This window comes from Heloderma suspectum, chromosome 13 (genome assembly GCF_057233095.1).
Source record: "Heloderma suspectum isolate Gila_16-S chromosome 13, 16-S_ref, whole genome shotgun sequence".
Taxonomy (NCBI): Eukaryota; Metazoa; Chordata; class Lepidosauria; order Squamata; family Helodermatidae; genus Heloderma; species Heloderma suspectum.
This window is the reverse complement of record NC_139470.1, coordinates 5,998,870-6,014,656: the sequence shown is the minus strand read 5'-3', so window position 1 is coordinate 6,014,656 and position 15,787 is coordinate 5,998,870. Positions and strand designations below refer to the sequence as shown.

Here is a 15,787-nt window from a genome sequence, read left to right as displayed (position 1 = left end):
AAACCTTATTAAAGAGATGTTGTGGCATTCAACAGACCGAAAGAAGAGTTTATGCTGAATAAGAGTCCCCTGGACTGCAAGGAGGTCAAATCAGTCAATCCTAAAGGAAATCAACCCTGAGTGCTCATTGGAAGGACAGATAGTTGTTGTTGTTCAGTCGTTCAGTCGTGTCCGACTCTTCGTGACCCCATGGACCATAGCACGCCAGGCCTTCCTGTCCTGCGCTCTCTCCCGGAGCATGCTCAAGTTCATATTCATTGCATCCGTGATGCTATCTAGCCATCTCATCCTCTGCCGTCCCCTTCTCCTTTGGCCTTCAGTCTTTCCCAGCATCAGGGTCTTTTCCAGGGAGTTTTCTCTTCGCATTAGGTGGCCAAAATATTGGAGCTTCAGCTTCATTATCTGTCCTTCCAATGAGCACTCAGGGTTGATTTCCTTTAGGATGGACTGATTTGACCTCCTTGCAGTCCAGGGGACTCGTAAGAGTCTTCTCCAGCACCACAGTTCAAAAGCATCCATTCTTCGGCGCTCAGCCTTCCTTATAGTCCAGCTCTCACAGCCATACATTACTACTGGGCAAACCATAGCTTTGATTAGACGGACCTTTGTCGGCAAGGTGATGTCTCTGCTTCTTACTATGCTGTCTAGGTTGGCCATAGCTTTCCTCCCAAGGAGCAAGCGTCTTTTAATTTCATGGCTACAGTCACCGTCTGCGGTGATCTTGGAGCCCAAGAAAGTAAAATCTGTCACTGCTTCCATTTCTTCCCCTTCTATATGCCAGGAAGTGATGGGGCCAGATGCCATGATCTTCGTTTTTTTAATGTTGAGTTTCAAACCAGCTTTTGCACTCTCCTCTTTCACCCTCAACAAGAGGCTCTTTAGATCCTCTTCGCTTTCTACCATTAGGGTGGTATCGTCTGCATATCGGAGGTTGTTGATAATTCTCCCGGCAATCTTAATTCCGACCTCTGATTCATCCAACCCGGCATTTCTCATGATGTACTCTGCATATAAGTTAAATAAGCAGGGTGACAATATGCAGCCTTGTCGTACTCCTTTCCCAATTTTGAACCACTCGGTTGTTCCATGTCCGGTTCTTACTGTTGCTTCTTGACCCTCGTACAGGTTTCTCAGGAGACAGGTAAGGTGGTCTGGTACTCCCATCACTTTAAGAATTTGCCACAGTTTGTTGTGATCCACACAATCAAAGGCTTTAGCATAGTCAATGAAGCAGAAATAGACATTTTTCTGGAATTCTCTTGCTTTCTCCATGATGCAGCGAATGTTGGCGATTTGATCTCTAGTTCCTCTGCCTCTTCGAAACCCCGCTTGTACTTCCGGTAGTTCTCGGTTCGCATACTGCTGAAGCCTAGCTTGTAGGATTTTGAGCATCACCTTGCTGGCATGTGAAATGAGCGCAATTGTGCGGTAGTTTGAACACTCTTTGGCGTTGCCCTTCTTTGGAATTGGAATGTAAACTGACCTTTTCCAGTCTTGTGGCCACTGTTGAGTGTTCCAGATTTGTTGGCATATTGAATGCAGCACTTTAACAGCATCATCTTTTAGGATTTTAAATAGCTCGGCTGGAATACTGTCATCTCCGCTAGCTTTGTTGTTACTAATGCTTCCTAAGGCCCACTTGACTTCACTCTCGAGGATGTCCGGCTCAAGTTCAGTGACCGCACTATCATGGCTATCAGAGACATTCAGATCTTTCCTGTATAGTTCTTCTGTGTATTCTTGCCACCTCTTCTTAATCTCATCTGCTTCTGTGAGGTCCCTGCCTTCTTTGTCCTTTATCATGCCCGTCTTTGCACAAAACGTTCCCTTGAGATCTCCAATTTTCTTGAAGAGATCTCTAGTCTTTCCCATTCTGTTGTTTTCCTCGATTTCTTTGCATTGTTCATTTAAGAAGGCCTTCTTGTCTCTCCTTGCTATTCTCTGGAACTCAGCATTCAGTTGGGTATATCTTCCCCTTTCTCCCTTGCTTTTCGCTTCCCTTCTTTCCTCAGCTACTTGTAAAGCCTCATCAGACAGCCACTTGGCTTTCTTGCATTTCTTTTTCTTTGAGATGGATTTCGTTGCTGCCTCCTGAACAATGTTACGGACCTCCGTCCATAGTTCCTCAGGCACTCTGTCTATCAGGTCTAATCCCTGAAATCTATTCCTCACCTCCACTGTATATTCATCAGGGATATGATTTAGGTCATACCTGAACGGTTTAGTGGTTTTCCCAACGTTCTTCAATTTAAGCCGAAATTTTGCAAGAAGCAGCTCATGATCTGAGCCACAGTCAGCTCCAGGTCTTATTTTTACTGACTGTATGGAGCTTCTCCATCTTTGGCTGCAAAGGACATCATCAATCTGATTTCGATATTGACCATCTGGTGACGTCCATGTGTAGAGTCGCCTCTTGGGCTGTTGGAAAAGAATGTTTGCTATGATCAGTTTGTTCTCTTGGCAAAACTCTATTAGCTTTTGTCCTGCTTCATTTTGTACACCAAGGCCATGCCTGCCTGTTATCCCGGTGATTTCTTGACTTCCTACTTTAGCATTCCAATCCCCTATGATGAAGAGGACATCTTTTTTTGGTGTTAGTTCTAGAAGGTGTTGTAGGTCTTCATAGAACCGATCAACCTCAGCTTCTTCAGCCTCAGTGGTTGGGGCACAGACTTGAATTACTGTGATGTTGAATGGTTTGCCTTGGATTCGTACTGAGATCATTCTATCATTTTTAAGATTGTACCCCAGTACTGCTTTTCCCACCCTTTTGTTGACTATGAGTGCTACTCCATTTCTTCTAAGGGATTCTTGCCCACAATAGTAGATATGATGGTCACCTGAATTAAATTCGCCCATGCCTGTCCATTTTAGTTCGCTGATTCCCAAGATGTCAATGTTCAATCTTGCCATCTCATGTTTGACCACCTCCAGCTTACCGTGATTCATTGATCTGACATTCCAGGTTCCTAAACAATATTGTTCTTTACAGCATCATATTTTCTTTTCACCACCAGACACATCCACAGCTGAGTGTCCTTTCGGGTTTGGCCCAGCCGCTTCACTCTTTCTGGTGCTACTTGGAAATACCCTCTGCTCTTCCCCAGTAGCATATTGGACACCTTCCGACCTGAGGGGCTCATCTTCCGGCGTCATATCTTTTAGCCTTGTGATATGTTCAATGGGGTTTTCTTGGCAAGAATACTGGAGTGGGTTGCCATTTCCTTCTCCAGTGGACCACATTTTGTCAGAACTCTCTGCCATGACCTGTCCGTCTTGGGTGGCCCTGCACGGCATAGCTTATGGCTTCACTGAGTTACGCAAGCCCCTTCGCCACAACAAGGCAGTGATCCATGAAGGGGGGAAGGACAGATGCTGAAGCTCAACTATTTTGGCCACCTAATGCGAAGAGAAAACTCCCTGGAAAAGACCCTGATGTTGGGAAAGACTGAAGGCAAAGGAGAAGGGGACGGCAGAGGATGAGATGGCATCACCGATGCAATGAATATGGACTTGAGCACACTCCGGGAGAGAGCGCAGGACAGGAAGGCCTGGCAACAACAACAACAAAAGATCTATAGACACTTCAGAGAGGCCTGAGGTTTGACACCCTGCTATACAGCATCTACTGCAATCGCACCCACACCATACTTGGAAGTATGTTCCAACTGAATACAAAGGATGCTTCACATCCAAGTAAATTCCAAGACTATCAGAGCATTAACGTCCTTATTTGGATCATGATTCGTCCCTCAGTAATCCTAGCATGGCCGTTTAGAAAAAAGTTAACTGACACTAATCCCTTCTTGAGTACTGTCAAGCTGCTGGGCGAATTCTTGAGCAATGTGTTTTCCAAAACTCAGCATCTCCTGCTAGACCCACATCTCTTGCCAGCTTCCGAGATGCTGTTCCATCACCCCCGCCCCGTTCTCCCGAGCCAACCAGGAGGAGAGGAAGTGATTCAGAAGCAGCTCGGAACCACTGGGATCATGTAGTCACGAAGCAAGGGAGTTAATTGCTTTGTTTTCAGACTAAACTGGCATTTCTGGTTCGGGGGTGGTAGACGCATTTAGGTTTCCCTGTTGCGAAAAGGCTACTTCCTTCAACATGATCTCATTTCCCCTGTGTCACCTGCCCCTTGGTTAGGCAGAAAGGGAAAGAGCTAAAACCACAGTGAATCGGGAGGGTTCGGTTGCTTTAGAAAAAGTCTGATCCCCCATTACTGTTCAAACTTTTCCAAGGAAGTGTAGGAAACTCCGGTCAATTAGCATCAAGACCAACCTTACCCAATGTGGTGCCCTCCAGATGTTTTTGGGCTTCAACATCTATCAGCCCCAGCCAGCAGGGCAAATGGTCAGGAATGCTGGGAGTCGTAGTCCAAAACATCTGGGGGGCACTATTTGGAGGAAGGCTGATCAAGACAGATTCTGTCAAAGCTTTAGTCAGCCTGAACTTCCACACACATTTGAAATTGTCTTTTACTGTACTGTTTTTTTACAGTATTGTGTACTCTGATTCCGAACTATGAAGCAGAAAGCTCTCCCTCAACCCTGCACCTTATTATTTATGTATTTATTATATTTTTAATCTGCCTAATAACCAACATTCTCTGGACGGATTGCAAACTGCTGAAAGACCAAAATGCTATGCAAACCGTTAAAAATATAAAATACCAAGATTTAAAAGAATAAAATATAATACAAAATAAAGAGAACAGGAATTGATAAAACAGCCATAAATTCTAGAACCAAGGGTGCAATCCTATGGCCTCTAGACAGTGACTAGAGGGCCATAGGATTGTTCAGTTCCCAGAAAACTGCCTCTCTGCCCCCTCCCCCACCACCTTGTAGGCGGCGTGAATTGTCCCAGGGCTCCACACTTGGATGAGCAGCACGGAGCAGGGCAAAAGGGGGCATTCCTGGGGCCGGGCATATGGAAGTGCCAGTACGACACTTCCTATGCATCTTCCAGCCTCCCCCCGCTCCCCGAAGTCTCGCAGCTAGACAGCCGAAATCGGCCATCTAGCTACGAATGCAGGACAGCTGGAGCGTGAGGAGAAGATCCCCTCCGTGCTCTGCCCACCCTGCATTGGATAGGCGGTCACCTCCGAGATCAGAGGCGGCCGCCTCTCCACATAGGATTGCTCCCTAAGTCTCCCTGGGAGAAAACAAAGGTCTTTGACTGGCGGCAAAAAGATAACAATGTAGGCACCAGGCAAACATCTTTGGAGAAGGCATTCCACAAGTGGGTTACCCCCACTGAGAAGGCCCCCTCTCCGGTAACACCCACCTAGCTTCCTTTTAACTGGACGTGCCAGGGATTGAACCCGGGCCCTTCTGCATGCAAATCATGTGCTGCAATCGACCTTAAAAACAGCCTCACATCTCAGCTGAAACTCCAGAAATCTCTGAGTGTTACAAAGGCTACGGAGATGAGGGGTGTTACAAGTGCCAGCAGAGCAGGGGGTAGGCAACCTGGTGTCTCTCCCTATGGTTTGGACTACATCTCCCATAATCACTGAACACTAGCCCTGCTGGTTGGGCTGACGGGAGTTGTAGTTCAAAGTATCTGGAGGGCACCTGGTTACCCACCCATGCAACAGAGTGTTTTGCTTTGACTGTTGCTCACGCACACTAAGTCCCACCCCAGATATGGGGGGGGGGGTGCCTTGGAGTGAAGGAATGAAAGCCCCAGCACAAGACCTCTGCTGGTATGTGCTGCAGCAGTAGTAAAACACTGCTCCTCCAACACTGTACCAGTTGGATACTCCTTAGAAACTTTAAAAAGCCAGTAGTTCCCACTACCAACCTGCCTTCCTGCCATTAAAAGGGGAGCAATTAAATTTGAGTAGACCTGCAATTATGGAAAGCCGAACTGAGTGAGGAAACCAAGCCATGGGTCAGGGGGTGAGGGGAAAACATTCCCAATGAGCAATGCTTACCTCCATTTCTATTTCCAAATAATAATAAATACAGGGTGCAGGCGTGTTCTGGAAGAAGGAGCTTGCTTCAACCAGAAGTGCAAAGGTTTAACTCACATGCTGAGCAATGTTCTTCTGCGTATTTCAGTAGTTATCCACACAGGAAGCTGTGTCACACCGAGTCAGAGCCTTGGTCCATCTTGCCCTTATTATTTTTATTTATTACATTCATATTGCACCTTTCCTCTCAGGAGCTTAAGGCAGCGTACCTGATCCTCCCTCCCAGTTTATCCTCACAACAAAAACAACCCTGTGAGGTAGGTTTGGCTAAGAGTTGGCCTAAGGTCACCCACTGAGCTTCATGGCTGAGCAGGGGGATTTGATTTCAGGTCTTCATGTCCTAGACTGTCACTCTACCCAAGTTCATTCAAGCCAGGGTTGGGTAGAAGACAGATCTCGACCTATGAGCAGATCTGAGCGATTTGCAGTAGATCAGCAAGGATTTCTGACCCCCAATTGTTTAACAGCAGCAGCAACAATACAATCCCTCCTCCACACCTGTCACATGTCCTAAATTACAACTGCTGAAATTAAGAAACCTTGGAGTAAACAGGAGTGGGGTTTTGTGTGGAAGGGGAAGGGTCAGAAGGTCTCAGGTTCGATCCCTGGTATCTGCAGGAAAGAATCCTGCCCGAAACCCTGAGAGCCTCTGCTGCCAGGCAGTGTCGACAATACTGGGCTAGATGGACCAAGGGTCTGGCTCGGTCTAAGGCAGCATCTGTGACTGTGAGCTGCACTCACCTTTGGTACTCAAAACAAACTCCTGGCTCAACGTTCTGTCATTCTAGGTGTTTGTCTTTTCCACCAAGCCCCAGTTGGTAGATCACAGGTTTCTAGCAAAAAAACAAAATAGATCCTGCAAATCTAAAGTCTCCCCACCCCTGCTTTCAGCAGAGATGCTGGGCATAGTCCTCTTTATCACACAGGTCACTACCCCCAGAGCGTCCATCGCCCGATCAGTCACAAAGCCAGTCCAGTATTTTTAAAAACATGCACACAGCAGCTGCCCATTCCAGGCTGTGTTTACTACAGCTTGCCTGCAGCTTTGCCATCCCAACACTCTACTAGGTAACATAAGAATGGCCAGAATCTTGTGTTCAACACCCTCCTGCCCTAAGAGGGCCGGTTTATGGAAGTTCCCTTTTCTGGCTTACATCAGCAAACCTTCAACCACCTGCACCTGAAGGGTCACTCTGGAGTGATGCCTTCTCCTGCGCGTTAACAAGTTGTTCGTGGACAAAGGGCTGTGATGGGCTGTACGCACGTGATCAAATCAGGGCTGGCGTCAAAAGTAGGCATAGCTGGGCACCTGCTGAGGGCCCACACCCCAGCAGGGGCCCACTGACAAGAGCCCCTGGAGTTCCTCCTCTTCACTGTGGAAACCTGCTTGTTCACCTGTTTCTTGCTCAAACCACTGTGGTGGTGAAGAGCAGTAGATGCCAAGACAGGCTCCTGAGGGAGGGGCCCTTGTCTTGCCCAGTGGCCCTGAGAAACCTGGAGCCAGTGCTGGATCAAGAGCTGCTGGTCTGCAACTGATGCCAGGGCAGACGGAAATGAAGACTCTATGTATCCAGTTGTTCCGTCTATTGTAAACTTAAAACAAATATAACTACATAAATGGTTCCAGCCCAGCCTATCTCAAGGAGCGCCTCCAGCAACACTAGACAGGCCACTCAACAAGATCAGCCTCGGATGGCCTTCTCTCTGTCCCATCAGCCAGGACAGCTAGGCTGGTGAGGATGAGGGAGAGGGCCTTCTCTGTGGTGGCCCCCACTCTGTGGAACTCCCTCCCTAGGGAACTCCGCCATGCCCCCTCTTTAATGAGCTTCCACCACGCATTGAAAATATGGTTGTTCAGGCAGGCATTTGGGGTGGGTTAGGGTATTTTTAGAAATACGATGCTTTAATGTGTAATTTTACTGTTTTAAACTGTTTGTACTGTTGTACATCGCCCAGAATGGCCGGGTGACTGACCAGATGGGCAATTAAGAAATCTAATAAATACAGACAGACAGACATATCATAACGACTCTGAAGAGGCCTGGCTTCTACTATGGCCAGGAAGTACAGCTACAGGCAGTAGCATTAATCCTGCCCCACCTTGGTTAGTATTTCCTGCCCTGCCTATAGGCTGGCTATCCTAGGGGTGGAAACTACTCCTGATATTCCAGCAATAACTTAGCCCAAAGTCTCACTGTTCTGGTCATTGTGGGATTCCTCTTCTATTCACATCCTTAAAAGAGGCCCTGTGGTGCAGTGAGTAGAGTGTTGGTTTGGATGTGGGGGAACAAGGAAGCACCAAAGGCAGCCATTGCTGAGGAACATACACATGTCAGTGGTCTCCAGTTTGATCAGAACTTCCTGTTTCCAAGTGCAAGCAGCCATTTGGGTGGTGATGGCGACCACAACCAGGCAAACAGGGCATTATCCCATAGAGATGTGGGGACAGTGCCACTCTGCCTATCTGCAACACGCTCCTGCCATCAAAATGGCAGCTTCAAGGTGGGAACAGGGAGTGAGGGCTGTGACTCCACTCACCTATCCCCTGCACCAAATACCAGAACTACAGATCCGCAGCATTCCCCAACCTGGTGGCCTCCAAATGTGTTGGACGATGCTGGCTGGGGATGATGAGAGTTGTAGTCAACAAACTTAGAGGGCACCGGGTCGGGGAAGGCTTTTGTGCAGGATTTTTCCCCGTTCTAGAAGGCTGAGATGCCTCTCCTAAGGCTTAGTTACCGTCAGGAAGAGCTCTATTTTGGTCCTGCCCTCTTTGCCTTAGGCTTCAGCCCCATCCACCACTGGAATGCAGCCCCTGAGCGCTTCTCTGAAATTGAATTTGGCCCTCAGGTGAAAGAGGTTTGACACCCGTGGTGTAGACACAACTGAGCTACATGGACCAATGGCCTGAATGGGTAAAATCAAACATAAATCCTACATAGAGTAAATTCATTGAAATGAATGGGACTTAAGCTAGTCATGACTAACTGAAGTCCCATTCATTTCAATGGGTCTACTCTATGTAAGCCTTATGTTGGGTTTTACCCGTTCAGGCCACTGGTCCATGTAGCTCAGTTGTGTGTTTAACATTTAAGAATTTCAAACAACAAGAACCTTTGGGGCTGCGGAGTGGGTGGGCGGGCAAGAAACCGGCAGCCCTTCCTTCCTCTTAGCAGTGACTGGAGCCAGAGCGTTCGAAGCAAGACTGCAAGCAAGAACAGGCCTCCTTCCAAACCCATTTAAGTTTAAAGGGCAGAATCTGGCACGAATCCACCATTCATTTGAACGGGGCTTGTCTGGGAGAGAGCTCCCAGCTGGATCCAGCCCAAAACTTACAAGCTGCCGATTATGCCAACAGATATATTTCAGTAGTGTTTGTGGGGCAAAAGACTGCCATGTTTGTGCATCGCCCTCTTCCACCAACCAGGGTTAGGGACTACCATCGCCTGGGTCATTCGACAGGCACAATTTTGCACGGATGGCACTTTGGGCCCATACCAGACAAAACGCTGTCTCCGCACTCTTGGCTGCTGCTTCTTTGACCTTCAGAGGGCTTCTTTTACGCCAAGATTAAGAGATTTCATCTCTCTTCTCTCCCTCCCCGGACCTTAGCTCCAGGCTATAAAACTTTCTCTGCTAACACCGGAGGGGTGTTTATTTAGGGCAGCCTTACCCAACCTGGGGCCTTCCAGATGTGTTGGGCAGCTCCCATCATTCTCAGCCAGCATGGCCAATGATGGGAATGGTGATCTGATACATCTGGAGAGCGCCAGATAAGGGAAAGCTGATTCAGGAGAGAAGCTGCGGTGGGGGGAGGTTTTCCCCAGTGTTGCAACTCACAAATCTTCTTCCCTGGAGATGTTGCAATACTCCCAGGGGGGGGGGGGGCGGGACAGGATAATTATTCTCAAGGGGCTAGGAGCACCCCAACTGTTTAACTCAGGAGCAGAAATTAACATTTAGCTACTTTTATTTATTTACAGGATTTATCTACCACTCCACATCTTAAACAGATTCCGGACCAAGAAACAATAAAAGATATCACAATTAAAAGACAGAAGAAATAAAACACCAAATTAAAAATGGTTATTTTTAAAAACAGAGTGCCAATAAAAAAAAATGCGGCTGATCAGTCAAGGGAGGCTTCCTGGAATAAAGATGTTTCCAGGAGGTGCTGGAAACAGCATAGTGTTGGCACCTGCCTGACCTTCAGAGGCAGGGAGTTCCACAGAAAGGGGGCCACCACACTGAAGGCTCTTCTCTGGGTGGGCTCCAATCGGGCATACATCCATGTAGAACCGCCAGGAGCATGCCCTCTGATGACCTCAGTGACCGGGCACTGATAAGGGAGAAGGTGCTCTCTCAGGTATTCTGATCCCAAGCTGTTTTCTACCGATAACACATTTTAAGACACAGGACAGGGCTGTGGCTCAGTGGTAGAGCCCCTGCTTTGCATGCAGAAAGTCCCAGGTTCGATCCCCAGCATCTCCAGGTAAGGCTGGAAAAATTCCTGCCTGAAACCCTGGAGAGCCGCTGCCAGTCAGTTTTGACAATACTGGGCTAGATGAACTAAGGTCTGATTCAGTATAAGGCAGCTTCCTAGGTAGTCTGCAGATCCTACACACTTTTGTATGGGAGTAAGTCCCACGGAGATCAGAGGGCCCTTACGTCCAAGGATTGTGCTGTAAGACCACCAATGACTGTCCTGCATCATATGATCCCGATGCATCAGGAATCCCTCAGAACCTCCACACAAGGTATTTTGAAACATACATTGTAAAATTTAAAAAAAAATCCATATTTGATATCCAGGCATGGGTGCAAATTTGGAAGCCATACTGCTCCATCCTTTTCCCCCTCACATAGCACCAAGGCACCTGCAAACCCTCCTATTCCCTTAACATCCCTGAACGCTCAGCTCCTAAGTCTTTAGACTTTACATCCATCACGTCAGCCCCTCCGCTCCCTGGGCCCCTGCTCAGCAACCAGGGAGAGGCCTATTTCGGTGGCAGAATATACTCTTTGCATACCCCAGTTCAATCCCCAACAGTGGGGCCTACCCTATGGTTTTTACATTTACCTTCTTCCTGGCCTCACAGGCACTCTACCTCCCACCCACCCCACTCCATTTCCTTAGTTGCTCTTCTGGCACGCAGCCATTTCCATCTTTAGGACCTATGTGAGGTTTTTGCCTAGGCAAATGAACACTCTGCTTCCTTCATAGCAGCTGTGGAGGGTTTCAACTTCCTATAAACATCTTTCCCTTTCTGTATCTGGAATGTTTGTAAAGATTCTATGACATGACAGCAGCTCAGGCAGTGTTTATCTTAGGCTCAAAGGTGACAGACAGGCAACAGCACACATAGAACTTTTAAAAAATAGATATGTTTTACCAGAGACTTGAGGCTGAAACATAGGCCAACAAAATTACTCCCTCAATTTCCTTTTCCTTCCTTCCTGTAAATTAGTTCAGCTCTTGCTCCTTGTTTTCTAGGCTCCTAGATTCCCATAGCCCTCTTTTCCTTGGTCATTCCTTCTGTGACATCAGAGGACATCGACCAATCACAGCCAGGGGAAACCCGTTAGCTCATTAGAGTACAGATTCAACAGTAGGGCAACCCACTGGGCACTGAGCGATGCACTAGAAAAAATATATTCTGAGCTGGAAGCTGCAGACAATATGCACATCTAATCATTGGAGTCATTTGCATGCTATTTGCATAAACATGGCAGATTTCAAGACACAGACCCCCCACCAAGACCCCCCACCAAGAGTAAGTGGAGTGCTTTGAGTGTGGTGCAGTGACTGGGAAGACCGGGGGTTAAATCCCCTTGGGCCACTCACAACTCTGTCTAACCTTCCTCACAGCATTGCTGTGAGAATAAAATGGGGATGGGTGGGGAGATAGAACCAAGTACACCTTCTTGAGTTCCTTGGGGAAAGGGAAGGCTATAAATGGAATAAATTAAAAGGCTTTTTTTGGTGTTTTTTGCCAAGATGCAGTTCGTGCATGAAACAGTTTTTTTTCTCATTTTCTAAAAAGAGGGCAGCCCTTTTTCCAAGACACCAGCTAATGAGAAAAAAGCCAAATAATTAAAGACAATCTGTGTCACACAAAATAAAGATATGCAGTTTAATAAGCATGTGGCTTAACCAGGCCCCCCAATGACAAAACCTACTACGAACTTTTCACCTCTCCTGGTCTGATGTGCCAAACCGGATTCACTAGACTAACTAGTGAGCACGGAGATCCTTTTTTTTTAGGAGCATAGCAATTATAAAGGAGAGAGAAAGAGCACAAGAAATGGGGAAGCCGAAAAATAAGGAGTTCCCAGATCCATTTCTAGCCAGCTAAGACAGAATTTTGAAGGAAGGTGCCTCCCATTACTTCCTGACATTCATCCCTAAACAGTTAACCTCTTTCTCCCTCAGGCCAACAGACAGACAGACAGACAGACACACACACACACACACACACACACATACAGAGTCAACACGGCAGGCAAAAGCACTGCGCAACCAGGTGTAAAGGTGTGTTGCAGTTCAGTCATGCTAGGCTGGCGGCTGTCTGGTTATTTCAAAAGCCTGGAACATCTCGTGGCAATAAATACGGTGCATTTTACACCCAGGAAAACCTTTATTTTTTTTTAAAAAAGACAAAAATTATCTCCCTCTAAAGTCAATTTCAAAAGCAAGTCCCTAACTACCTTTCCCAGCCTGCTCCCCGCAATTAATTGGACTATGACTCCCAGCCAGCATGGCCAATCTGCCTCAGAGGGAAGGCTCCCTCCTCCGTTCTAAGTATGTGGGGACAGGCCATCTCTGGTGATGGATTCTGCACATGCTCAGAGGTACTTCACTTGATTGCTTATTTTTTCCTGCTTCTTTAAAGATGGAGCAAAGCCACAAATCAAGACCAGAAGTACCTATAAAGAAATTCCTGCGGGTAGCTGTGCTTGTCTGTTACAGCAAACTTTCTCTCTCTCTCTCTCTCTCTCACACACACACACACACACACACACACACACACACAGTGTCCTGTGGCATCTTAAAGAGGAATAGATTTAATTGTGTCAGAAAATGTTGTAGACTACAAGTTGCTTCAGGGGATGCAAGTCCTGGCGGTAGGCTACAAAAATTTCTGCCACAATAAATCTGTTCTTCCTTTAAAGACCCCACAAGTATCTGTAAAAAGATTCTTTACTTTAAAAAGCACACTAATGTAAACCATTGGGAGGAACAGGACCATATGTTTCTCTAGAAAATGAGAAATATGTACCCAAAAGTACACAGGAGAACACAATCCAACCCTACAAACTAGCAAAGCATAAACAAATTAAAAATTCCCCAAACACATATACATATAAGAATATATATACCCTTATTCTATACCTAGAATCAACACACCACACCAGTATACATTTAAGACCATGCGTTTTGCACATACGTGATTTAGTTTTAGAACTCAAGGCTATACACCCGCCTTCCCCAACCCAGCATGCTCCGGATGTGCCAGACTACAACTCCCATCATCCCCAACAGCCATGGCTGGCTGGGGACATTGGGATTTGTAGTCCACAACTTCTGGAAGGCGACAGATATGCATTCCTAACTCATGCGTGCACAGCGCTCCAAAATACCCATACAGGGTAATACAACCAGACAAAGAAGTAACAGAAAGAGCACAGACACACAGTGACTGGAGGGTATTACAACAACATCCCTGGAGACACCATAGCACAAGGACAGGGGCCAAATACTGCACACGGAGGGAAGTCAAAATTGTAATGCAAACTCACGTTCAGGCCAGGGTACCAGTCTCCCCTGGACACCAACCCACTCCAACAACAACAAATCACTCCTGGATATTAGAAACTAGCCTCCCACCCCAAACCATCACGATTGCACATATTTGATTTGAAAACACTCACGGATAACACAGTCCAAACACACAGTGAACTGACGTGTTTCTGTACAAGGGGCCTTCCTGGTCCAGATCCAAGAGGGAAACATCTCTCTCTTTCACATACACTTATTGATTGATTTTAACATTTAAATTCTGGTTGTCAACAAAATTTCCAGAATGGTTTGCACAGATAACACCAATAAAATACCACCAGCCCGCCCCCGCCCCCCCCCCCAACCACTAGAATAAAAGTTTTGGGTGGTTTTGTCCAAAGCAGCAGCTTAACAGTTGTCAGCAAAATAACCGCTTCCAGGTCAGCCCACGGATAGCCATGAACTTGTGGCAGTAAGTGGCATCTCCCACACACCCCTCTGGGATCTGAGGGCCTGTTCCAAACTGGCTCAGCAAAGGTACCCAGCCTCCAGCACTCTTCTGCCACCTGTTTCAAGGACCAGTCCCTGAGGGGTACAGAGACTGGGCACAGGGGTGGTCACAGTTTATTTGGCAGGGATTCAAGATAGGAGGAACCTTGCCTCCTCTCCAAAACCCAAGTTCACACACAATTCCCAGTACATTCTCTAGGGAGCATTAATGTGCTTCCTTAGCCATGCACAACCCCAAAGTATGTGGTGCTCCAACCCCCAGCTATGAATATCCCCTTCGTTTCTCTTGCGTCTCCCCAGAAGGAAATCTGTTTTTCTTGCCACCACTACCCCCAGAGGTGGGAGTTCCATTCCTCATTCTCCTCCCTTCTCTGTGACCATGAGGACTACAACCTTAATAATAATAATAATAATAATAATAATAATATTAAACCTGGGATTCTGGAAATTGTTATCATTTGTCCATTCCCCCACCCCCAAATATCCCTCTTCCTTCTCGCTTTACTGGTTCTGATGAAAGTGACCCCCTCCCCTCACGGAGTTGCACTGATGACCCGTCCCCACATACACCCCATTCCGTTTCTTTTCACACCCCCCTACTCAGCCCCCACGCAAGCTCCATCTTGCAATCTTTGGGGTCGGGCGGAGGCGGAGTGTCTTCCCAAACTGATCCCAGTTTCTAGGAGCCCCCACCCAGCGTCTAGCAATGGCCTGGGATGGCCTGGGGGCAGCAGAGGCGCACGGTGAAGGGGGATCCTTTGGACAAGGCGCCCCGCTTCCCGAAGCTAGGGAAGGAAGCGTGCCTGAGGTCCCTGCCGGGGTGGGGTGGGGATGCTGAAGAGGGAAGGGTGCTTTCACAAGCGGGGGGGGGCCATCAGCTGTGCAGGGATTAAGGCAGCGCATGCATAGGGCCGAGTGGGGGAGGGGCGGGGGGCGAGGAGGAGGCATGCACGCGCGCGCAGCTGGGGGGTCTCTCTTTTCGCCCCCACCCCAAATGCAATGCATAAAGCGAGGGCGTCTCTGCGCCGCGCTTGCAAGCAAAACGACGACGACGACCCGCAAATCCCGTGTACCCCCCCTGCAATCTCCTGGGCTAGCACCCCCCCCCGGAAGAAATAACCACAGACATGACCGGACACCCCGTGACGCCGCCTTGCCTGGATCTTGTCGAACTGCTCCCGCTCCGCCTCCAGGCTGTGGCCGCCGCGGCGACTGAGCACCCGGGCGGGCACGTTCTTGATGGTGTTCATGTCGCGAGGCCAAGGCGCCCAGCAGGAAGCCCGATGCGCCTGGGCGCGGGCCGGCTCCGGGCGTCCTCGCCGCCGCCGCCCGCTCCCGGCTCGCCCGCTGGCTCCTCCGCCGGCGCCGCTCCGGCCCGGCCCGGGAGACTCAGCCGCTCGCGCCCGCCGCCCGGCCGGAATGCGAGGAGGCGCGCGGGGCAGCGCGGGCGCCCCCGGCGGGCGTCCCGGGGAACGCCGCGCCGCGCCGCCCCTTCGTCCTCTTCTCCGCCTCCTCCC

General features: G+C 48.4%; 1 protein-coding gene across 2 annotated transcripts in view; it reads right to left on the bottom strand.

Moving 5' to 3' along the window:
- HIP1R (huntingtin interacting protein 1 related) overlaps positions 1–15,787 on the bottom strand; it is a 74,588-nt gene extending 58,801 nt beyond the window's left edge. The window contains exon 1 of one of the 2 annotated variants that reach the window (XM_084820032.1): positions 15,428–15,787. In XM_084820032.1, the coding sequence (XP_084676158.1) occupies positions 15,428–15,520 (93 nt within the window). In that variant the 5' untranslated portion in view covers positions 15,521–15,787. Of the gene's footprint in view, positions 1–6,721; positions 6,769–15,427 lie in introns of those variants that run through there. The other variant, XM_084820033.1, reaches the window with a different exon arrangement.